The sequence below is a fragment of the Desmodus rotundus genome, chromosome 9 (assembly GCF_022682495.2).
Source record: "Desmodus rotundus isolate HL8 chromosome 9, HLdesRot8A.1, whole genome shotgun sequence".
NCBI lineage: Eukaryota > Metazoa > Chordata > Mammalia > Chiroptera > Phyllostomidae > Desmodus > Desmodus rotundus.
The window spans coordinates 101,254,663-101,278,686 of NC_071395.1; the positions used below are offsets into that span (position 1 = coordinate 101,254,663).

General features: G+C 55.9%; 2 protein-coding genes across 3 annotated transcripts in view; both read right to left on the reverse strand.

The window, feature by feature from the left end:
* Positions 1–1,349: 1,349 nt before the first annotated feature.
* Positions 1,350–17,900, reverse strand: PDK2 (pyruvate dehydrogenase kinase 2). Its single transcript, XM_024572874.4, has 11 exons — positions 17,635–17,900; positions 15,699–15,840; positions 6,230–6,301; positions 5,663–5,847; positions 5,303–5,392; positions 5,062–5,139; positions 4,184–4,260; positions 3,972–4,070; positions 3,676–3,783; positions 2,945–3,058; positions 1,350–2,420 (listed from the first exon to the last, which is right to left on the reverse strand). Exons 1-11 carry the CDS (start codon positions 17,750–17,752, stop codon positions 2,280–2,282), a joined length of 1,224 nt encoding a protein of 407 aa, XP_024428642.1. The 5' UTR covers positions 17,753–17,900; the 3' UTR covers positions 1,350–2,279.
* Positions 17,901–21,618: 3,718 nt separating this feature from the next.
* Positions 21,619–24,024, reverse strand: part of ITGA3 (integrin subunit alpha 3) — a 28,993-nt gene continuing 26,587 nt past the window's right edge. For both annotated transcript variants that reach the window (XM_045182371.3, XM_053911018.2), the window contains exons 25-26: positions 23,676–23,817; positions 21,619–22,974 (exon numbers count right to left, since the gene is read on the reverse strand). In XM_045182371.3, coding sequence (XP_045038306.2) covers positions 23,707–23,817 — 111 coding nt within the window. In that variant the 3' untranslated portion in view covers positions 21,619–22,974; positions 23,676–23,706. The remainder of the gene's footprint in view (positions 22,975–23,675; positions 23,818–24,024) is intronic.

The window sequence follows — 24,024 nt, forward strand, 5'->3', positions numbered from 1 at the left end:
TCTCAGCAGGAGTAGGCAGATGGAGTTGTTCTCCAGCTCTCCAAGGTGGCTGTGTGTGGGGAGAGCTCTGCTCTGTTCCCAGGGAGGCTGGTGGGCACGGCAGCAAGCTGCACTCAGAGTAGACTCCCGATCTGCCTCAACAGGACAGCAGAGGAAGCAGCATGATTATCCCACGTGGTCTTTGTAGGACTTCAGGAGAAGGGAGGGTGAAACCCTCCTTCTTTTCCCCTTCCCTGTCCTGTGGTCCCAATAGTGAGACAACATCCCTACGGGTGTGCCCCTCCTGGGGCCCCGTCAGGTCTGCGCTTTGGCCCATTTCTCCTCTTGCTGCCCTCAGAGGGTACCTGAGCCCTCCCTGGGCACAGAACAAACTTAGGAGCTGGTAGAGATGAAGGCATCCTTCTACCAATGCACCGATGCCTATGTGGGACTGAACTGGTGAATCCTTCCCCGAGTCAGGCAGAGGCAAATCCAGGAAGGGTTTGCCAGCCCTTCCCCACATGCCCTGGTCCCAGTGGGGTCTCAGTGAGCTCCAGAACTGGAAGAAGGTGCAAGCTCTGACTACAAGGAGGGGTGGAGCCAGCCCCCGTTCCTGTGGGCATGGAGTGTATCCCAACAGCCTGTGGGTGGCATCTGTCTTTGTAGGGAGGGTACATCAGGTATGGTGCTGGCCAGCAGCTAGCCCGGCTTCTGGAGCGCTGGCTGATGTTACCAATGGGGCCTCTGATTAGAAGTCCCCCTTCACGTCCTCCCACTGGCCCGGAGCGGTGGACAGGACCCAGTGCATGCTGACTCCCCTCATTCCTGCCCAGGGCCTGTGGCTTGAGGGTCACCCCTGCCCCTGACACCCAGCCCTTTCTTCTTCTTTGCTGTCTGGGCTGGGAGAGGGACTTTTGAGGGGAACTGAGATAGAGGGAAACTGAGATATGGGGGCACCAGCACGACCTGGGCCCGGTGGAGGGGCTGGAGGTAAGGCTGGAGGGCACCCAGGTCCTTGAAACTACTGGGAGCCAACGGGTGCCCACGTGCATGTGAAGGGGGGAGGCAGTACTGAGTTTATTTCAATAAACACTTACGATGTGCCAGTGACCTGCCTGTCTGTCCTAGGCTGGGGCGGCCTGGGTCGGGGCTGTGCTGTCCCCGAGTGGGGAGTGGGGGGACTGTGCTGTCGGGTGTCCTGAATGGACGGCTGTGCTGCTGTCGCACTCGAGGCACTCTGAGTCACACCCTGTGCTGTTCTGGGTGTCCCAAGCGCACACGTGTCATGGGCTGGTCGCAGGGACTGTGGTCTGCTTTCGTTGGTCTTCTGTTGTGCATCTCCCTCCCCCCAGGAAGGCAGCCAGGCCAAATTCTCATTGGCTCTCCTCTTTACTGTGGATGTCACTGTCACCATCACAGCCACTGGGAGGGGCACACAACTTCCACCCCGTGTGCTAAGGGGAGGGTGGGGGCATTCGGGGCTATAAAACTAGCTATGTACACAGAGCATTCTAGGGAGAAAGCCACCCCACGCGTGCATGTGTCTGGGCACGGTGGGAGTTGGGGTCTGGAGTTCAGGCGGACAGCCGGGCTGTGAGGTGGGTGTGTGCACGTTAGGACGTTCTCGGAAGGGCTTGGGAGGCTGAGGAATCACTGCAAGCAGCCTGGCTGGGCACGTACCTCCGGGCCCTCCCAGGTTCCTCCACTGTAGGGGTGAGGTCCTAGTAAGAACTCCCTCCCTCCTAATCTCGGCCTGAAGCTCAGAGTGGAGGGAGAGGCTGGCGCACCAGGTCCCTGCCTGGGGTCCAAGGGTGCAATGCCTTTCCCCACCTGCCGAGCCCTCCCTAACTGACTCTGACACGGGACCAGGGCTGGGGTGCCTGGGCACACTGAGGGAGTAAGGCAAGTAGGGGCATCTGTTTGGAAGGCCAGGATGTGGAAGGCAGTGAGGGGGACCCAGGACCCCTGGCAGAAAAGTGGCAGCGCTGGTCTCAGAGAGGGGGACTGCCATGGGAACACATCTCTGGGACACCGCGGCAGGGTGGAGACATCCCCGAGTCCTCAGGGATTGCTCACAGAGACTGGACACTGGGGAGACCACCTAAGGATCTCCACAGAGACACAGATTGGCACTTAGGGGCCACCACAGACTGGTCACTGCAGTGATTTCCATACAGACAGACGCTGGTCATCAGGGGGAGTCTCCCCACCTGGGGTGGGGTGGGGAGGGTAACCGTGGTGGCTGGTCCCAGGGACAGCAAGCAGTCCATCCTCTCAGCTGCAGAAGAGTGGAACGACTCCTAACTGGCACGGTACGTGGACGTGTTCTTGGGCTCCGTGCTGGGCACACACCAGTCGCCCGCCTCCTGGATGGTCTGGTAGTGGCGCCAGGCTGACTTGTTGTAGACGGGCAGGCGCTCCACCGAGTCCGTGGACAGGGCCTGTGGAGCACCAGGCTCAGCCTCGCCCACGGCCCTGTGCTTTGCCCACTCCTCAGCACGCTTCCTGGCCCCCAGGTGGGCTGTGGCAGCCACTGACTGTGGCCCATATGGCAGCCCAACCAAGTGCGAGGCCCTGGCTGAGACTACCAACCCTGGCCCTCTGAGTCTTGCTCCCGCCCGCTCAGGGCGGCTGCTCACTTACAGGGTCAAGGAGGGAAAGCAAGGAGGCCGGGTGGTGTGTTCCTGAAGGTCACCAACGCTGCACCTCTATCTCCTCCTGAGCCAAGTGACAAATTCTCCGTGGTTCCCCCTTCCTTCTGGGTCCCCAGAACAGGGGCCTGAGTCATGGACTGTGAACTCCCCAAAGTTGCCTGCCAACCTCTGGAGGTTGGGGACTGTAGCTCTGCTCTGAGTCTTAGTCTAGAGTTGGGAAGGGGCCGGAGGGCTGGAAAGGAAATCCGCCCGCAGGCTGACCCTGCCTGACCTGTTAACAAACGGCACTGGCTGCAGGCAGGGCCCCTCACCTTAAGATAGATGACAGCGTCCGTCCCGAAGCCCTCCATGGAGAAGAGCTGCAGGTCCCCCTGGAAGTACTTGGCATAGAGGCGGGAAATGGGGAGCCCGTACCCGAAGCCAGCCTGCAGGGGGACAGGAAGAGAGTGTGATGAGGAGGCTGGCGCTGCAGTGATGGATACGCTGAATGGAGTGCAGGGGGGGTTCCCAGAACTGGGCGGGGCGGGGGGAGAGGACACAAGAAGGGAAGGCTCTGAGTCAAGACAGGAGCTGTGGGGTAAGGGAGGTCAGTCTGGGGGAGGGAGGCCAGCTGAGGAGGCACAGTGGGGGTGGGGGGCATTAGTAGGGCAGGGAGAGGGCATCCGGGCGGGCGGGAGGGTCACAAGCTCCTCTGAGTCTCAAGCTCCCAGACCCAGCTCTGCTTACTCCACAGGGAACAGACAGGGAGGTGTTAATGAACAACTATTAGTGACTTTGGGGAGAGAGGGGAGAGGGAGAGCTAAGGAAAGGTCAGAGACAGACCCCCACAGACAGGTGGGGCGGGTTGGGCAGAGGCTAGGAGGAGCAGGGAGGCCCAGCTGGGGAGAGGTGACTGACATCACACAGCCACATGAGAATGGAGAGACCACAGGAGATAAGGAAGCAAGAGACAGGGAAGAGTGACAATTTGAAAAGAAGAGATGAAGAGACAGGCGGGCACCCTTTAGGAGGCAGGAAGGGAGTTGGAAGGAAGCCACCTCACCAGTGGGGTTCCCCCGGTGCCAGGCTGGGGGGTGGGTGCTGTGGAGTACATGTAGCTGAAGAGCTGTTCAATCTTCCTCAAGGGGACACCCCCGCCGCGGTCACTCATCTGGTGGAGAGGAGATGCATCAGGGGCTCTCATCTCTGGGTTCCACATAGCTCTACCCCTCAACCCTTGACCTTCTCCTGGGTTTCCAAACCCCCAGGGTCTTTCTGAGTCCATCTCCTGGCAGGAGGGAAGACCCCCCACCCCCGCACCCTATTTCTCTCTGGCCCCTGAAGTCAAAGGCCACATACTTTGATGGAGAGATCTTCATCGCCCAAGGCCACCATGACCTTGACAGGCGGGAGAACGAGGCTGGACTCATGGCTTTCCACAGTTGCTCGCATGGCATTCTGTGGAGGGAAGGGGTAAGAGAGGAGTGACAGAAGCCCCACCCTGACTGCCCCGCCCCCACCCTGCCCCACCCTGCCCCCCACCACTAAGCACCACCCCCCAGCCTCCTCACCTTGAAGAGTTCAAAAAGCATGTGGTAGAGGTGGGATGGGACATAAACCATGTGAATTGGCTGTTTGGAGTTGGACGCTGCCGGGAAGTCAAGACCAATGATCAGGAAATTGGCAAGAGGTCACCAATGAACCTTCGCTCACTCAGCATCTAGCACCCAGCACTCAACCACCATCTATTAGCTATCCATCGGCTCATCCCATCCACCCGGCATTCACTCGCCCACTTATGCACTCACTCGGGGTCCACCAACCATCTATCCATTATACAATGTCCATTATCCATTATACAATGTCCATCTGTGTGTCCGTCTGTCCATCCATCCGCCCGTCATGTCCATTCCACATCCATTAACTCCTCTACCTACCTATCCAGTGTCCATTCAACCATCCAATGTCCATTCATTATACATCCCAATATACTATATGCAGCCTCCTAGCGTCCGCCTGGGCAATAGAATCCCCTGGAGAGCTTTTGCACCCTGAGGGGAGAGGGCACGGGTACTGCGCAAGGAATTCTGACCCCAGGCTCCTGCTCCCCAGGAATCAGTCTAGCCTGGAGTTTCTTCGTGTTAGAGACTGTTTCTTCCTGGTGTCTGGCACAGAGCTTTGGAGGCAGCAGGAGCTCAGTACATGTGCCACCGATCAGTGAGTGACAGAATCACAGGGGTGCTGGGCGGGACATAAAGGCAACAAAATTCAGCCCTACCCTCTTAGAAATTCAAGTCTAGAAAGTGGCCTCTCTCTGCCCTTCAGTCTTGGTCCCTTGTAATTCCAACAGTGCAATACAGAGGTGCACCTGGGACAGGGGGCCCTACCTGTCTAACTGTGTCAACGAGCACACACACACACACACACACACAGAGCCTTGCTCACTCACCACTGATCTCCTGGATCTCCAGGTCAGGGGAGGCCATGTAGTAATTGTCACACAGGAGCTTAGCCATGTCGTAGGCATCTAAGAGGAGAAAGAGGCCACTCAGGGAATGGGGTAGCCCACCCAGCAGGCAGTCCTCTGGGCACCACCACTAGGCATCACCAACACTAAGCCCATGGGGACAAGGCCCCCACCCACTGAAGAATGGGCCACCTCCTGGCCAGGCACACCCGGGACGGCTGACCTTTCACCACCTCCGAGATGTTGCAGTTGGGGTCAATGCTGCCGATGTGTTTGGGGTGGGCTGGGTTGGTGCTCCCGTCGAAGATCAGGGCTGCGGTGGGAAGGAGGTGCTCTGCCAGGGCTGCAGAGCCCACCCCACTCTCCCTCTGCCCCGGGGCTCTACCCTGTCCACCTCCATTTCTAACGCCTCTGACCCCAAGTGACACCCCCTCCCTGCCCTCCTACTCTCTCCTCCAACCCTGACCCCTCCAATGAGAGTTTTATGACCACCACACTGAACACTTTTTAAAGAGGTGACACAGTTTTGCATTCTGTGAAAACAGTGAAAACAGTGAATTTCGAGACTGCCTGCCCAGCTCACTGTGCTGGTTGATGAGCATGCGGATGGAGATGCGGCTGAGGTAGAAGCGGTCCAGGAAGTACTGGATGTTCTGGTTGGACACGGGGTCGTCGCCATAGGCGTCCTTGTACTCCAGCACACCCTGTGCCATGGTGGGCACCACGTCATTGTGGCGGTTCCGGATGGTAATCAGGGCCTCAGTGAACCTGCGGGGGAGAGCAGATGTTGGTCCGGGGGCACCCCTCAAACTCTCTTCCACTTCGGACCCCCTCTGCACAGTGTCTTCACCCACTCAACCCTTCCCGACCAAAGATGATCACACAGCGCCCACCCCACTCCCCCCCAAGTCCACCTTGACTCTCCCACTGCCTGCCTGACAGGCTGGGGGCTCCCCAGGGGCAGGGCCTGGATCCCCTATCCCATGCAGGGCACACCGAGGACAGGAGCTGTCTGCCCCATCAGACTGGGTATCTCTGAGGGCAGGGGTCATTTCTTTCATCCTGCTGGCACTTCTGCCCCTGGGACCGTGATCGCAGATGCCACTCGCCTACACCTGCTCTCCCGTCCCCAAGCAGGGCCCTCACTCACTTGTTCAGGATATGACGGTCCTCTGGGTCCTTGTCCAGAAACTCCATGATGTCCAGGAGACTCTGGACATACCTAGGGGCAGAGGGAGACATCACCTCAGCTCTGAGCGGGCCCCTGCCCACCTGACTGGGCTGCCCTCGCTCTGGCTGTGCCCCTCCTGTGGGCACCACCCAGAGCTGCACCAGCTGATCACAGGCTGCACACAAATTCTCTCTCCGTGTCATCTGTATGTGGGTTCCCCTGACAACACAGCGAGGTAGGCAAGAAAACTTCCAATGTGCTCATCCCCTTACAGTGCCCTTGCTTTGGAATCCCAGAATGGGCATCTTAGAAGGAAGGGCCTTGCAGACCATCCCAACCATGGAGTCTCAGGGAGTAGCAGACAGGTCCAGATGGGGCAGGGGACACTTGACCGAGGGCTGGCAGTGAGAGAAGGCCAAGGCCAGTCACTCTAGCTCCCTGCTCCCCGTCAGGGAGACAGATCTCACCATCTGTCCCACAGGCTGTTGCATGCCATGGGCACAGTGGGCGGAGTGGCCAGCCCAGGGCTCCCCCAGAGCAGAGGCTTAGGGAGGAGGATGGCAGACCACACCCCTGACTCTGGACTGGGCGGGTTTGGGCTGGGCACCCGAGTCGTGCCGTCTGCCTAGGGCACTGGGTTAAATGGTAGGCAGGAAGAACAGGAGGTGGGGTGGGCAGGCCCAGCCCTGACAGGCCGGAGGGCTCACTCTACTCCAAAGGACCCAGCGAGAATAGGCATGGCCCCTGCGCCCCTCCTTCGGTAGGCCTGGTCAGGAGGCCAGTTTCCCCAGGATCTAGAAAAGAGCTGGCTAACCAAAGGGAGTGTTAGGAAGCCCTGACTCATGGACAGCAGGAAGCTACCTTCTGCAAGGGAGTCAGGCCTACCCATAGCAGCTGGTGGTGACAACCTGGAGCCATTGTCCCCTGCCCTCCTGAGCCAGGACACCCAGTTTTCCCTGCTAATATGCCCAGCTTGCAGCTTGATCTACTGCGGAAGGCCAGAGAGCTGAGCCTCTCTGGCAGAAACACTTCCAGACAATAGGAAGGAGCGGCTGCCTGCAGCCCTGAGCAGGGCGGGCCCCTGGGGTTTACCAGTCTCTCTGGAAAAGGCCCTACCCTCTCTTGCTTAAGACAGGAGAGAAGAGGGTGAGAGAGCTCATTTTGGAGCTGGCTCTGCTGGGTCCTAGTCCTGGCTCTTCCACCTTGAGCTGTGTGGCCCTGGGTAAGTCATGGAACCTCGCTGGGCCTGTTTCCTCATCAGGAAAAAGGAGGGTTTTAGACTTACTGTTATCACTGCTTTTTGGTGAGGACTGAATGTGATCAGCAGCACAGTGCCTAGTACATAGTGAGCACTCTCTAAATGTTTGCTCTTGTTATGAATGGTGTGGTTCAAACATCGTTAATAGCCGAGTGCATCCTCCAAGTCCCCATGTGGCATGTGACACCCTCCTCCTGCTTGTACTGGGCATAGGCTCTGAATCACACCATGTTTTATTCTTTTCTAACATATTTATTGATTAGGCTATTACAGTTGTCCCAATTTTTCCCCCTTTGCCTCCCTCCACCTGGTACCCCCCCCTTCCCTCCAGCAATCCCCGCCCCCTGTAGTTCATGTCCATGGGTCATGCATATTAGTTTTTTGGCTTCTTCATTTCCTACACTGTTCTTAACATCCCCCTGTCTATTTTGTACCTACCATTTATGCTTCTTATTCCCTGTACCTTTTCTCCCACTCTCCCCTTTCCCCCTCCCAGCTGATAAACCTCCAAATGATCTCCATTTCTGTGATTCTGTTCCTGTTCTGGATGCTTGCTTAGTTTGTTTTTTTAGATTCAGTTGTTGATAGCTGTGAATTTGTTGCCATTTTAATGTTCATAGTTTTGATCTTCTAAAGAATTCTTAAATTAGTCCCTTTAACATTTCATATGATAAGGGCTTGGTGATGGTGAACTCCTTCGGCTTTACTTTGTCCTGGAAGAACTTTCTCTGCCCTTCCATTCTAAATGAGAGCTTTGCTGGACAGAGTGATCTAGGTTGTAGGTCCCAGCTTTTCATCACTTTGAATACTTCTTGCCAGTCCCTTCTTGCCTGCAAAGTTTCTTTTGAGAAATCAGCTGACAATCTTACGAGAACTCCTTTGTCAGTAACTCTCTGCTTTTCTCTTGCTGCTCTTAAGATTCTCTCTTTACCTTTAAGCTTTGGCATTTTAATTATGATGTGTCTTGGTGTGATCCTCTTTGGGCCCAATTTGTTTGGGACTCTCTGTATTTCCTGGACTTGTATGTCTATTTCCTTCACCAAATTAGGGAAGTTTTCTTTCATTATTTTTCCCAATATGTTTTCAATTTCTTGCTCTTCCTCTTCTCCTGGCATCCCTATGATTCAGAAGTTGGTATGTTTGGAAATGTCCCAGAGGGTCCTCATACCATCCTCGTTTTTTAAAAAAATCTTTTGTCTCCTTGCTGTTCCAGTTGAATGCTTATGTCTTCCTTATGTTCCAAATCACTGATTTGACTCTCTGCTTCCTCCCCTCCCCTGATGTTTCCCTGTAGATTTTTCTTTATGTCACTTAGTGTAACCTGCATTTCTTCCTCTATGTTGTTGCCGTACTCAGTGAGGTCTTTGAGCTTCCTGATCGCCAGTGTTTGGAACTCTGCATCTGCAGGTTGGTTAGCTCCATTTTGTTCAGTTCTTTTTCCTGGGGCTTTGTTCTATTCTTTCATTTGGGCCATATTTCTTTGTGTCCTCAATTTGGCAGCCTCCCTGTTTGTTTCTGTGTGTTATTAGGTAGAGCTGCTTTGACTCCCTGTCTGAGTAGCGTGGCCTATTGTAGAAAAGGGACCTGTAAATTGTGTGGGGCAGAGCCTTAGGTAATCACCAGGGCAGAGCAACCCGCTTCATCACTTTATGGCTCTGTGTAGGGGGAGGACTTGGAGAGGGGACAGTGCCGCTGCCTGGCTTCTGGAGGTTTGCCCGGCACTCACTCCGTTTCCAGTCACTTCACCCACTTTCCATATGCGACTGGCACACTTCCAGCTGTTGCCCTGGTGGTGAATCCCAGAGTGGGTGGGTTTGCATATGTTCTAAGCCTGTGCGGGCTCTTTAAGCTGAGTCTCCTGAAAATCTGTCAGCTTCTTCTTCTGGCCTGGGGCTGAGACTGCTCGTTCCCAAGGTATCTCTCCTGATATTCACCCACCACACGTGCATGTGGGATCATCCGTTCCGCCTCTGCCTCTCTCCGCCACACGGGGCCTCCACACCCCTCTGCCCATCTCCATGACTCCACCCCTCCTACCCATGTGGATGAATGTGTCTTCCTTAAATCCTTGGCTGTGTTTGGACTTCCATACAGCTCAATATTCTGATGGTTCTGGGTGTTATTTGTTTTGAGATCTAGTTGTAATTCTTTCTATGGTTGTGCAAGGAGGTGAAGCACCTGTCTACCTACGCCTCCTACTTGACCAGTGAATCACACCATGTTTTAATCCGTCAAGCTCTGGACAGCCATCGATGTCAGGAATGGCGCTGTCCCAGGCCTGGTGCACCCTGTGCTTCACAGGGGGCTGCAGAGGCACTGACGGGGGGAAGCCCAGACAGCAGAAGAGATCAGGTTCCCCTCGGCACCCCTCACCTTCCCTGCAGCCCCAGCAGACAGAGTGGCACTCCGAGAGCCTCACCTCGTGTCCCTGGAGAATAGTAACAGCCAACACTTATCTAGCGCCCATTAGTGCCCCCCGTCTCAGAAGCTGCCCTGGGCCGCTTATCTCCGGGTAGTCTTCTTCTTTTTTTTTTTTTTTTTTTTTTTTTAAAGATTTTATTTATTTTTAGAGGGAGAAGGAGGAAGGAAAGAGAGGGAGAGAAACATCAATGTGTGGTTCCCTCTACTGGGGACCTGGTCTGCAATCCAGGCATGTGCCCTGACTGGGAATCGAACCAGCAACCCTTTGGTTTGCAGGCCAGCGCTCAATATATTGAGCCACACCAGCCAGGGTTCCGGGTAGTCTTGATGAGCGTACAGTACAGTAAGTCTTCACTTAATGTGGTTACATTGTCTGTGACTTTAAGCAAAATGTGAGAGCAAAACCAATTTTACCACATGCTAACTGACATAAACAAGAGTTAAATTCCTACAGCATCTCATCAATGTTATAATGAAATGATATAGAATGAAGCAATGGTTTTTGAAGACCTGCAGTATGTCCCCCTTTCTGCAGACAAGGAAACCAGCTCAGAGAGGGCAGGTGATATGCCCCAGGCCACACAGTAAGCAGCCGTGTGCTGGAATTCAAACCCAGGTCGGTCTGATGTCAAGTCTACAGCCACGTGGCCATCTGCACTGGTCCTAACAGTGATGCTGATGTCGATGGTCATGGCAGGCAGCGTTTACTGGGCGCTGGCCTTGTGTCAGGGCTCTGCTCCATGCTCCCCTGCTCCCCCACTACCCTGCGAGGTGGGTGCTATGGCTAGCCCCAGTTTACAGATGAGGATGTTACCCTGGAAAGTGAGGATTCTCTCCCTCAGGCATGTGTGGCTCCAATGCCTTGTTCCCTAATCGTGCCCAGGATAAAGCTTGTGCTCCCGTGACTCTTGGAGGGAGAGGGGGTTTGGGGAGAGGAATTGCAAGTGTGCAATGCTGAAGGCAAGTACGGAAAGAAAGGGGAACACACCAACTGGAGAGTGGGGGTCCTGGAACCCCTTCCTAAGACCCAGAGGGCAGGCAGAGAGAGAGGGGAGGGAGCTAGGAGGCCCTGACCAGCTTGTTGGTGCTTGGCCATGTGCAGGGAGCAGGGCGGGGTCGAAGTCCCAGCGCCCAAGGTTGTGTGTGAGTAATTGCTCTAGCTGCTAGCACCGCCCCTCCGTGTCTGCCTAATGAACCCAAGAGGACAGAAACAGGGCCTGGTCACATGGCCAGTGAAGTATAGCAAAAGGCACCAGGGTGGACTGGCAACGGGCAGTGCCTACCAGTGCAGGTATGGGGAGAGCTGCCAGCCTCAGGCCTTGGGCTCCTGGACTGTGAAGCAGGGTTTAGGATCCTAGCCTACCTCCCTCACAGGGCCATTCCTGATGGGAGTAGTTCTGGGTGTCCTCTTGGAAAGGGGAGCAGAGGATGAGAAGGATTTTCCCAGGGGACCCCAGTCCTGGCCCGAAGCCCCGCCATGGGCCTGGCACACCCCAGGATGAGGGCCAGGTCTTGGTCGTAAGGGGAGAGACACTGGGGCTGGAGCCCTACTGACTGGGCAGCGTGGCCTGCTGAGGGCCAGAGGAAGAACAGCACTCGGACACGGGAGGCCTGAGGGCAGTGGCGCGATGACAGATGAGTCACTTCAAGCTTACTCGCCCTGGGCAGGCAGAGCAGGCAGTGGGGCCATAACAATGAGTGTGCGTGGGGAAGGCCTGGGCCTGCCAACCTGGTAGTGAGCAAGGCCACCCAAGACTCCCTTGGTGAGGTCTGGAGCTTCCTCCCAGCCCACCCCCTAAACCCTGCCTTTTGAGGCTTTTGAGCCAGTCCAGAGCCCTGGACTGGGGAGGCAGGAGGGGTGAAATTCCAGGAAGGAGGAGGAGGAGGAGGGAGCGTGTGTATGTGTGTGTGTGTGTTGTGTGTGTGTAGGAATGTTGGAATGAGTATGACTGCAGGGAGGAGGTGTGCAGAGGTTTGTATGGAAGCAGGAGGGAGCAATGAGTAACTGGGGGAATGTGCGTAAGCTGTGTGCCCGCAGGTGTATGTGAGTATGTGTGCACCATGCACTAGTGTCCACGGCCACCGGGACAAGGATGTGGACGAGGCGATGGCTGTGCAAGAAGGGGACAGATGTGTCCTGCATCTGGAAGCCACACTGTAGAAGGGTGGTGTAGAAGGGAAGAAGGGGACCCTGAGCCGGGCACACTTGTGCCCCACAGCTGACTGGGCCCGGAAGAGGCCCCTGAGCCACTCAGGTCCCCATGTGTAAAATGGGGTCCACAGCAGTCGGCGCTCAGCGGAGACGATGCACGTTGCCAGGCTCCACTCTGATTATGTAAGGAGTGGCTGAGGGAGCCAATGGGAGGGTTTGGCTGAAACCCCAGCTCTGTGCCTGGCGGAGCAAGCTCTGGATGCTGGGAGCCTGTGTGCTGATGGTGGTTATTCTTTCTCAGGGCAAGGACTCGTTCCTGCAGGGTGGGGTGAGGGTCCTCCCTCGGTGGGGCTTGGGGTCCATACATCTTGCAGGCAGGCAAAGAAGGTTCCTAAGAAGGTACCCACCATGTGATATGGCCCCCCACCCTCTCCCTACAACCCCTGCAGAGACTCTTATTAGTGACAGGAGTGACTCGCTGTCACTGGGTTCTACTCTGCAACTCTCCCTCAGCCATCCACCTTTTAGAAGCACATCCCCACCGAGTCCACACCCTCCCCGAGGCTGTCTCTCTCTCCTAGGAGGAGTCAAAGTCACCCCCTTCATGCCCCAGAGACACCAGCCACCACACGAAATTCTGTAACGTGAATCCTACTTTCCCACGGACCTGTGACTTGGGGTGACTGACTCCAGGCCACTGGCCCAGCATGCAGTGCTCTGCCTTGCCCTCCGGCTCACACAGCCCGGGTTGGAATCCCGGCCCCCTGCCGGCTCTCTGAGTGATCTCAGACAAGGCTCTTAATCTCTCCGAACCAGTCACTGATCTATAAACAGGGATAATAGCGAGGCCTGCTCCATCAGGCTGTTGTGAAGGTGAAACAGTTAATATGTGGCCACACTTGGGACAGTTCCTGATGCGCAGCAGGCCCTGCAGGTATGTTTGCTTGTGTCCTCGTCATCGTCGTTATTACTGCATCGTGGAAGGCAACTTCTGCTCGACCACGTCATCTCTGGCCTGGAGGTGCTGCTGGGGACATCACTTGTGTTTACAGACTTCCCGACACTTTCACATCGAGCGGTGGTGTTTGGCCCTTGGAAACAGCCTGGATCCCCATTTTACAGACCAAGGCTCACAGAGGCCACGTGGTTGGCCAGGGATTTAGTGTCCAAGCAGCAAAGCCAAGCCTCAAAGTCAAACATGCTGATGCCACACCCAGGGCTCTCCACCACCTTCCAGTCACTTCTAAAGGAGGGTCCCCCTACACCAAGTTTGCCCGCTGAGATAACATATCAGGTTCCTTTACACCCAGGAATTCTCCACCTGCTTGCAGTGGCTCCCGCCTAGCGCCCCGCCCCAGCTGAGCAGGAACGGCAGGAGCTATTACCCATCCTGACTACTAACCACCACTACTACTGGCAGTCGCATAGGACTTTCCCATTCTCCAAAGGGGAGGTTTTGTTCCTTATTCATCGGACTCTGAGCCAAGTGGCCCTCTTGCCAGACTCCCGAGTAGGTCATCCCCCCTCTCAAATGCACACTCTGCCCACCTCCACTGCCTCCATCACCCAAGCTGGCAGGGCGTTCTCCCGGAGAAGGAGGTCTGCACTCTCTCAGGGCAACTGCCTCGTCCCTGTCAGGCAGTCCCTCCTTCCCTCACACCTCAGTCTCTCTGGCTGCAGCTGATGCCCATTCTGGAAACAATGTCGGCTGGCTGTCTCTTCAGCGGGTCGGACACTCCAGCAATCCCTTCTCCTGCTCTCCTCCAAGTAGAGTCTCCCACTGGGAAGTGTTCTCTCTTGTCTAACTTCACTCCCTCCTGCTGCTGGCTGACATTACTGAGAGAGGAATAAGTCAGGCCGAGCCCCCACACGTGTAACATTTTCAGGAAGGGACTTTGTGGGGGCTGAGGGACATCATGGGCAGTTTGGCAGCTCCCTGCCCCACCCTCCCCGCAGTCCCCTGGTTCTCCCAGGAACACAGTGTCCGCGGAGGAGCCTGAGAAGCCATGTCCTGGAGTCAGGGACCAGCTGGAGAGGCAGCCACGTCAATCAGCCAGACAAAGCCAGAGAAGGGGTAGGGAGAACAGATGGCACCTTCTGTCTCCTTCCCACGACTGCCGCACCGCCCCACGGTGGGGAAAGCTGGTTAGTGCGGAGGTCTTGCACCTGTGAGGGGCAGGGCTCAGCAAGGGGTGACCTGGGTGGTCTACATGAAAATCATCTCTGCCCCCTACCCCACCTTCACAGCTGTCATCCACAAAGTAGTTTCTCCGATGCCCTGGCTGGGCACTTTCCTGCCTCCACACCTCTGCACAAGCAGTTCCTTTGGCCTGGAATGCCCTTCCCTTCCTTCCCGGTCTATGCTCACCGAGGCACCCCGTCAGTCCCAGGGACACATCGCCTCCCCTCTGTATTTCACATCCGTTTCAGCTTCCCCACAACTTTCTGGTTCAGCTCGCATTCACTGCACGCAAAACTCTCTCCTTCCCATATCTCATTTAATTAGCATGCCGTGCGCGTACAGACCCATGCATAGAAAACATGCTGGAAGGGCACCAACAAAACCTTACGGAGCCTTAACAGTGTTTGGCTGGTAGTGTTGGCATTCTCTTCTATCTGCTTTTCTGTGTTTTCCAAATGTCAAAGCGAACGTGTTACGCTTCCTCAATGAGGAGGAAAATCCCCAATCAATGTTACTTTTAAATAATACTTTCATTCTCAATTTAAATAAAACTAACTCTTCAACAGCTCACTGCTCCTACCACTGTCCACGTAGCACTTAATTCACCTTCTTTTACTCTTCCTCAGAGACCGCGGGCTCCCCCAGTCTGCCCTTGGGCTCAGAGGTGGTGTGGCGTCCTGAGTCCAGAATGAAACCCAGCCAGGACACACCCACGACAGCCAGAACCAGGAAAAGGTTTCCGCACAGGTGCCACTACGGCCCCACCATGATTAGCCACTAGCACGCCCAGTTACAGAGTAAACGTGTTTATTTTTCACGTGACTGGCACGGGCTAATGTCATCCAGTTACTTAACCCTGGACAGAGTTTTGGAGTGAGCTTTACTGAGAATTTTCCTCCACTACTGCCGCTGTGTGCAATAAACTTTTGATCTTTGCCCTCGGAAACTCTTTGGGCGTGGGTCCTCTGTCTGTCTGAGTGCTTTCTAACATCCAAAACAGTCTGACCCATAGGCAGGATTGTAACGTTTGAAGATTGGCTTCTTCCTGCCTCTCTGTTCCCCACAAAGTGGCCTCAGGTAAATACTACCCCGCAGGAGCTGGGTTTTCAGGACCAGCACTGGGGGCGAATGTGCTGACACGAGGCTGCTCTGGGGTTTTGGCTGTGAGAACACTTTTCTAGGTGGATCCAGAGTTTTCACAGAAAGGAGGGTGGTGAGTATGGGGCCGTCCCCCAGACACAAGGCAAAGAGCATGATCTTCGTCCCTGCTCTGGCCTGGCATTTTGCTTGACTTTGAGTCAAGCCCCACGAAGTCCTGGGCCTCCCCTCTGTCCCTGCCTCTGTCAAAGCTGCTGGGAGCATGAAGACTCCATCTCTGAGCCCAGGGCATCTGGCGATGGAGTGGGAGGTGGGGGGCCCTAGCCAGGGGTCTCACCAGCTCTGCACCAGCTGCACTGAGGGTGTGCTCAGCACCCGGTCAGGAAGCAGGTTGATCTCTTTCATGATGTTGGCCAGGCGCACAGGCAGCTCTTGCCGGAGGAAGGTGAACGAGGTTTTCTCACAGGCGTTACTGGACCCTGGTGGGGGGGAGGGGGGAGAGGGGTGAGCCCACATAGCTGCAAACCATCAAAGCCAGAGGACATCTCAGGGGTCAGGTTGATTAAATCCTTCATTTCCTGAGGGTTCAGAGGAGAAGTGACCGGGGCACAGAGCAGGCAGCTATACCCTACAGTGTTCTGACCTCCCCACCACCCAGTCTAACCCTTTGGGGAGCTGCATCCTCTCCTCACTCCCAGCTGAACCCCACTTTCCTGCAGCCCTAGGGGGCAGGGCCACTCCCAGGCCCTAAGTTACCTTATTTCTCTTTGTTTCCCACCTAGTAGACATCCCCTTTGGGCGAGGTCATCCAGGAGAGCAGAGCAGCCTGGGAAATCCATCCCTCCCCAGGGCTGAGTGCTGGTTGAGGGGCTAAGCCCTGGACCACTGCAGCTGCAGGCTCTCAGCATCATCTCTGGCCCAGCCCATCTTCATCCAGGCTGGTCTTGATGCCCATGGTGAGCTGCCCACCCTGTATTAATACCCACCCACCTGTGAGGCAGACAGGGCCAAAGGATGGTAACCCTCAGCCTGGCTTCAGGATGAAGAGGGTGATGGATTGAATGAGGCCACAGGCCAGGGTCAGGACACTTAGGTTCTAGCCCAGGTTCTGCTTCCAACTCTGTCACCCAGGACATGTCACTATCCTTCTAAAGGTCTCAGTATCTCCCACTGTACTACAAGTGGACCAAACTCTACTGTGAGCCCCTCCCAACTGTGACATTTCTATAACTGGGGCCCATCCAATCTGGACTAACCAGCTGCTGGGAGTGGGCACAAGAGGCTTTCCTACATGGGGGCAGCTCAAAGAGGGAAGAGGCAGGCAGCCAAGTCCAGGGAAACAGGTACTCTGTGTCCCGGCTGCTGCCTCCCTGCCCCCTCCCATCAATGACGTAGCTGTAACCTGAGCCAGACACTGTCTCCTCAACTCTGGAGAGTCCTGGGCACCCCCTCCTAATCCCCAGGTGGCACTACGAAAATGCCATGTGGACAGACAGGGCGCACACAATGTCTGTGTCAGTCACCACACTGGCACAGCCTTGCTCCTGCTCCAGAGCCACCCCCAAGACGCTGACGGTGGGTGGTCCCGCCCCAGGAGCCCAGGGGCAGTCAAGGGTGGGTATGAGCCACCTGACTCTATCTCATGGTGCCCTGGGCCCCTGCCCAGCTGAGGACAAGCAGTCAGGACTGAGGGAATTTGATCTTCAAGTGTCCTTGCCCACTGTGACAGCTGGGGGCCGACTCCTTCAATGGGTGGAGTTGTCCTGGTCAGGGCCTCTCTCCTGGGTGCATTTTCCCCAACTGACCCTTTGGGGGCCCAGCCCAGGTCTCCTTCCAGGTGGCTGCACCCCCAAGGCTGCCTTGTTACTCCCATCAGCAATCCCCCTACGTCCTGGGTCTCCCACTCTTAGAGTCCACCGGACCCGTCATGCCTGGACACGTCCTACTCCCTTCCTGCCCTTAGTATCACCACTTCGCGGCCCCTCACTCTCAAGACCCCTCACAAAGCCCAGGAAGACACCTCGGAATACTCCTATGCAATGCTCCTCACTTCCCATTAATAGTCTAGTGGAGAGTTTCTCCAGCCGGGGTACCCCAAACCGTTTCAGGCCCGGGGATCCTTTCTTCCCAGTTAACCCTTTCCTGCCTGTTCCCCTCCAAGCAACCCTTCCTTGTGACTTCCGCGTTCATCCTTCTCGGCCGAGATCCCTACATTCGCCCCACCCAAGCCCCCGTGGGTCCCAGCGTCCATACGCCCCCTGCCCACTCCATACCGAAGTCCAGAAACTGCTTCATGGACAGCGGGGAGGGGGAGAACTTGCTGAAGTGCTCGATGTACTTGGGCGCCCCTGCCAGGGACGCATTCTTCAACAGCGCGCGGATCCAGCGCATGGCTGCGGAACCGCGCGCTCGGGTTCGGGGTCCGGGTGCCCGCGCGGGTGGCTCTCGCGCTCGGCTCGGCCCAGCCTCGCCCGGCCTAGCGGTTCCACCGCCTCCTCCCCTCCAGGCCCTGGCCGTCCTCCAAGACCTGGCCAATCGGCTGGAGGTGGCTCCCTGACACCGCCAATGGCCGCTCACAAACAACTCTGGGACAGCCTATAGCCTCCCGCTCCGGCACGTGGCTTCCTGGGGCCCGCCCCCTTAACCGGGGTTGGCTCCGGGAGGCCTGTTGTTTTCTTGAGACCAAGCGGAGAGCCCCGCCCCCCTCGGCTCACTCCGCCCTCTTCCCCCCCACCCCAGCCTAGGGTCTAACCGGGTTAACCCCTCCCTTCCAGAAGCCTATTATTATTCCTCCTCCTTTTACACTTCTTCCTTTCCTCGCTCCCTCCCCGAATCTCCATCACTTGCCTTCCCTTAAATCATCCTGTATCTTTCAAAGAATCCCTGTGCTCCCAGAGGGTCCTGTGTCACCTGTCCTGGTCCTCTACCTGCTCTCCTTCAGTGGGTTCCCAGTACGAATGACAGTTGACTATAAATGTTTCTAACTTCATGATCAGGATGCAAGCCCATGTACTCTCTCATATAGACTCTCAGCCCACTCAGTCCACAAGATCCACTCACAAAGGAAGGTGGAGCGAGCCTGTACCATCAGTGCTACGAGTGCAGTTTCCAAACACGTTTTATTATTCCCTAGCTCACTTGACCTGAGAAAACTACCTTCTCCGCACTGGGCTCCTTTGGAGAAAGGTCCTAAAAGGTGATTTGTGCGGATGGCCTGGGAGTCCCCCTTTCCCCAGCCGCACCTGCTCTCTGGTAGGAACGTCGTGCGCCCTCTTGCGGTAGGACGTGGCATGTCTCGTCCTCTGACTCCCTTTTGCTGTTTTTGCTGTTTCACTGTTGAGTCCTCCGCGGGCACTTGCCAAGATCCTAGCGCGTGCTAGGCTTTGTGCTGGGAACAGTAAATACATACAGGATTAAGACACGGTCTCTTCTTTCGATCCTGTCATTTCTCATTTTGGAAATAGCTGCATAAGTGAATTATTAGACGAATACTTATAACAGAATGTGATTATAGACAACACTGAGCTATGTTCAAGGCTTCACAGGGAAGAGACTCTAACTGAATGAGTAATAACCTATATGCCAGGCACTGGTGCATTTTCTCATTTAATTCCCCAGGCAGCTTTACTGTGCTATTAGTATCTCCGTTTTATAGATGAGGGAAGTGAGGCTTCAGTAAACAGCAAATCCGAACTTGTTAGTTTCCATTGCTGACAGCCTTTCAATGATTCCTCTCCCCCTTTCCCTCTCTCTCTCTCTCTCTCTCTCTCTCTCCACTTTTTACTGGAGCCTTTCAATTTCTCACATGATCTGCTTCGGCTTAACTCTCCGGCCTCATTTCTCCACATTCCCCTGCTCAGATCCAGGCTATACTTCTCTACTGCCTTGAGTCAGCCTCCAACCTCCAAGCTATTGCAAAATGCTGTCTCTCCTTTCTGGATCATTCTTTTTTCTCGCCTTCAGCTTCCCACTCTTCAGGTCCCTGACCCTACTGGCCTGGGTTATGGGCTCCCTCCAAGGGATCCTTAGACCTCTTAGCACCGTTTTAGATCTCATTACACTGAATTGTAATCATCTGCCAACTGATCTGTCTGCCCCACTAGACTTTAAGCTCCGGGAGGGCAGGGCTGTGTCTGTCTTGTTCACTGCACTGTCTCCAGCATCGGGCACTGCACCTAGCACATAGAAGGACAAAGACGGTGGAAAAAAAAGTTGGGGTCACCATGGAGACATGCCACAGAGGTATCAGAAGGACCACCAACCATCCCTCCAGCTAGCAATTTGGTCATCGATGATGTCAGTGAGTGCAGTCTTGAAGATGCCCTGAAGAGTAGATGGGACACTATATATAAAAAGCCCAGCCCTGTGCTTGGCTCATAGTAAACAATCAATAAATGGCAGTTATTACTATTATTGTCAAAACTAAAGTGACAAGGAAAAGGCAGTAATCGCTGAGGCCAGGTGTAGGAGAGGGAAAGAGGTTTCCCATGATCCTCCCCTTAGAGCTAGACTCCCACGATGTGGGTGGGCCCTGTGCTTGGATCACAATTCCTTCTGCAGATTGCTGCAGGGTGCTAACGGAAGTGGTGTGGTGTGGTGTGGTGGGTGGGTCAGTTGGGCTAGGTGATGCTGAGGTAACCAGCATCACCTCCGCAACCCCAAATTCCCGACTACGTGTACAACGTGGGCTGGGACTCAGACTGACAGAAGATTTATCTCAGCACAGGCCTTTTAGTGATACAAGAGCCAAGACTCTCTTCTGGAACAGCGGGGCGGTGCTGCAGCTCCAAGGGGCTCAACAAGCTTGGCGTCACAGAGGGTCCTTGTAGGAAGTGGGCATGGTTGCACGTCTTCCATTATGTTTTTGGCATAAAAGCCTAGCGGCACCAAATCTGAAAATGAATACTTATTCTCACGAGAGGGTATGTGTACGCGTGCGACAGTGTGTTCTCATCCAAACAGCTGCTCACAGGAGACTGGGGCCGGACCTCTGAGTCTGGCCGGAGGGATATATATAGATCTCACCTTTTTCTTAAGAGAAGGTGGCTGCGAAGAACTGGACTGAGCTGGCTCAGCCAGAGTTGGACTTTGATGACCTACATGGAGGGTTATTGCTGACCAAATGAGTAACACAGATTCTGGAAAACAGACTGAGACCTCCTATGACTGGTTTTGAGAGCTCTGGGTTGGGGCTGAGGTTTTCCTTTCCTAGAGGAACTGGGCGTTCCACTGTCAGCCAACCTGGGGAGGAGCGGATCCCAGCACGGCAAGAGGAGTGGGGCGCTGGGCCTACGACTCTGTGTGACGTGGGCTCTTCTGGAGGGGCCGGAGTGCAGGCAGCGGCCACGTTGAGGCGGGCTGGGAGATACCCGGGCAGACATCAAGAGCAGCTTCCGGGAGACTGGTCTGGGTCTGCAGGCTCTCTCGGAGGAGCTTAATTGAAGAGCTGCCTCTAGACATCTCTGGGTAATAAAATCTTGCCAAAGGTCCCAGCCTTGGGGACAATTAACAGAAGGACCTGTGCCACTATTTAGGATGAAGTCATGGGAGTAGCAGCCTTGCCCCATTCCCTAGGCCTGGAGGGGACAACCTCAGCACAGAGGAGGAAATGGAAGGCTTGATCCAATGCTGTGGGGGACTCCGTCAGCTCAGAACTGAAGCTCCCCTGCGGGAGTTTCCCAGAGACTAGGGCTCGAGGCACTCCGGCCTGGAGGCTGGGGAATGGAACTGTGACCTTTCAGTCCTTCCAGCTGCAGAGGCACTTGGTCACCTTATGATTAACTGTCTACTCACCATACCTGTAGGTGGTGGTGGAAATTTTGAGGCAGAAAAGTCAGTTCTCACCAGAATTCAGCCACCAGCCCGGGACTCTTGGCTCCCCACCCCTGCACCCAGTCTTCCTCCACCACTATGCAGAACTCCCTGTTTCTACAGCAAGTAGCTCCCTGCCTCTTCCCGACCTTCATATCACCCTCTCCCCTCCTCCTTCCCCAGAGCCAGCTCACTGGCCACCAAGAAACCACTTTTGATTCCATCCAGTCTACTCAGGCCTCTCCCCTCATCTTATGTTCCCTGTCTACTACCAGCCCTTAGACTGGGGCATCCCCAAGAGCAGGGGCCGGTACCTCCTCCATAGATCTTCACCCTCCCAACCTCTAAGCCCCTGCATCAGGCTTTGTCCACCTGGGGGTCAGCCAGATGTCATTATCCATCAGAATGAATGAGGTTGGTGAGGGGCGCAGGGGTGCAGGCAGATGCAGTGTGTACAAACTGGGAGCTGTTTATTGGTTGAGGTGAGAAGCCTATATACAAAGAAGGCACGAGGGTGGGGGAGCTCCCCTGCTACAGTACCGTGGAAGGGGTAGGAGGCCCGCCAGCAGGCAGCGGGCAGGAGAGGGTTTCTGGAACCAGCTTCAAATTCTAGAATGGGCCTCAGGACTCTGCCCATTGGGGAGAAGGCAGAGGCGATGGGTGATGAAAGCCAAGGACAGCCAAGAATCCTGCTTCTAGGCTTCTAACCCGTGGTCGGTGGGGAAAGAGTGGAGTTTGGCCAATAGGGCAGGGACAGGGCTCCCTCCCTGTCCTACATTCAAGTGTCGCTCCCTCTGTGATCTCCTGGGGGTCTCTCCAGGCCCTACAGAGGCCAGGATGACAGTGGTAGGTGAGCAGTGGTATTCCGCTGTATCCTTCCAACATCTCCTTGGCCCAGGACCAGTACCCTCCTCTGGTGAGGATTCCACTGTGCTCCCAGGGCGGTCCCAGGGCGGCATGTCCCGGCTGTCTAGCGGTTTGTCCCTCTTTGTTCCTTTAGGCTGCATTCCCCACTAGTGCATGGTGTGGCTGAGGACAGAGGCTTCACAGCGATCCATGAAACAAAGCCCCCCTGGGGGCCTTCTTTCTAGTTCATCCTGCTCTCGAGTCTGAGCAGGCCAGGTCCTGGACAGACGCAGGCAGACCCCTACCCCTGTTCTCTGGAGGCCTGGAGGGCTCTTCTGCGTCAGTAGTTCCCTCCCGAGAGCAGAGTCCATCCAGTGACTATGGCTCAAGACGGGGCCAGTGTAAATGGGGGAGGTGTCGCCACTTTGGAGGCCTTTTCCTCCTGGCTCTGGCAGAGGCCCTTTGGCTTGGTCTTGGCATAGGCCACGGCGAGGACACGCGTGTCCACACACCACCTGTGGTGCACAAGCATAGTCCACAAAGACTGGGACCCACATTTGTCCACACGTGTCCAGCACACAGGGCTGCGGTGTGCGCGGCACGGCAAGGGCCACGGCCCCAGCCCTCCTGCGGGGGGACGCCCGTGGCCAGGGGGCATGTGCGTGTACTCGAAGAGGTGTGTATGCCAGAACTTACTGGTGCCAGCCAAAGGCAGTGGCCCCTGTGGACTGTCGGGGCATAACTTATGAGAAACAGAAGAAGGAGACACTGGGGGCGCAGGGGTGGGATCTGGAAGGACGTCAGTAGTATTGATCCCATGTCTGCCAGCTGGTCACCCAGTGCTTCTTGGTGGGCAGGGTCCCCCCTGGAGGTGGGTAGCGTTCCTCCTCCCGGATCCGCACCGCGTGGTACTTGGGCATGATCTGGTAATAGCGGGTCCGCTTAAAGAAGTCACACTGCAGTTGGGGGGAGAAAAGACATCAGCATCTGGCTCTGGAGCCAGTGGGAAGATGTGCCCAGCTCCTTCCTCCCCAACCCAGAGGCCCTCAAAGCCAGGACCCCTGATGCACACACATGCCTGAGACAGGGAGGACAAGGTTCCGCACCCCAGTCCCCAGAGGAAGGAGGAGTTGAGGAAGGCCAAGAGGAGAGGGAGAGGCAGATGGAGGTAGGGGGCAGCCGCTGAGGTTGCTGATGGGATGGCTAGGGTGGGCAGTGATCTATCCTGACCAGTGTGGGGAGGGGTCCGTTTCACCCTGGTGGGGGCTCCCAGGAGGAAGGACTCTACTAGTCCCCTCCTTCTCTAGAGGTGGGAGTGGGGGTGTGGAAGCACTCTGGAAATTTGCCTTCTGAACTACAGAGATGGGGTCTAGCCTCGGTCCTGACACTTTTCCCATTCCCAGAAAGCACGGGGAGGCTTTTATGGCTGCCTCTTGGGGTCCTAAGTCTTGGAGGAGCTCAGTGGGGAGGCTAAGAGAAGACACCCCTAGCTCTTAGGGTGTGGAGGGGAAGCAGACAGAGTGGCCTGCTCTCTGGGGTGGTACTGGGGACAGAGTGAGGTACAGAGAGGTCTCATAAAAGAGGAGGAGCATACAGGACAGTCAGAGGCCCCAGCCAGCTGGGGGGCTCAGGGAAGAGGGCCCAGAGGCCAAGTTACCCAGGTGGGATGGGGGCAGGGGCTGCCCCCCTCAGTAGTCTTCGGTCAGCCTCTCTGTCTCTGACGGCTGGCTCTTCATCTCCGCCTTCTGCCTCTTAGCTTCATACAGGGCGCGAGTGCGGGCTCGCTTGAAGAAGCCGCACTACGGAGGGGAGGAGGTGGGGAGGGGCCATCAGGGGGAGCTGCTGGGGGGGTCCTTGCCAGCAACACTCATGGACTGGGGCTTAGGGCTGGGGAACCTGGAGGCCTGGGTTCCAGCCCCAGCTGGGAGGTGTGGCCAGGAGCCAGAGTTCTTGAATTCCCCTTTCCAGCTTGCAGGACCCCCTTCAACCCAGGCAGAAGCATCCCA

Coding starts and splice junctions, on each gene's coding strand:
- PDK2 (XM_024572874.4), bottom strand. CDS start 17,752: ATGCGCTGGATCCGCGCGCTGTTGAAGAATGCGTCCCTGGCAGGGGCG. Junction 15,841..17,634: donor GAAGCAGTTTCTGGACTTCG/GTATGGAGTGGG, acceptor CCCCCCCACCAG/GGTCCAGTAACGCCTGTGAG. Junction 4,071..4,183: donor TGCTTTTTGAACTCTTCAAG/GTGAGGAGGCTG, acceptor TTCCCTCCACAG/AATGCCATGCGAGCAACTGT.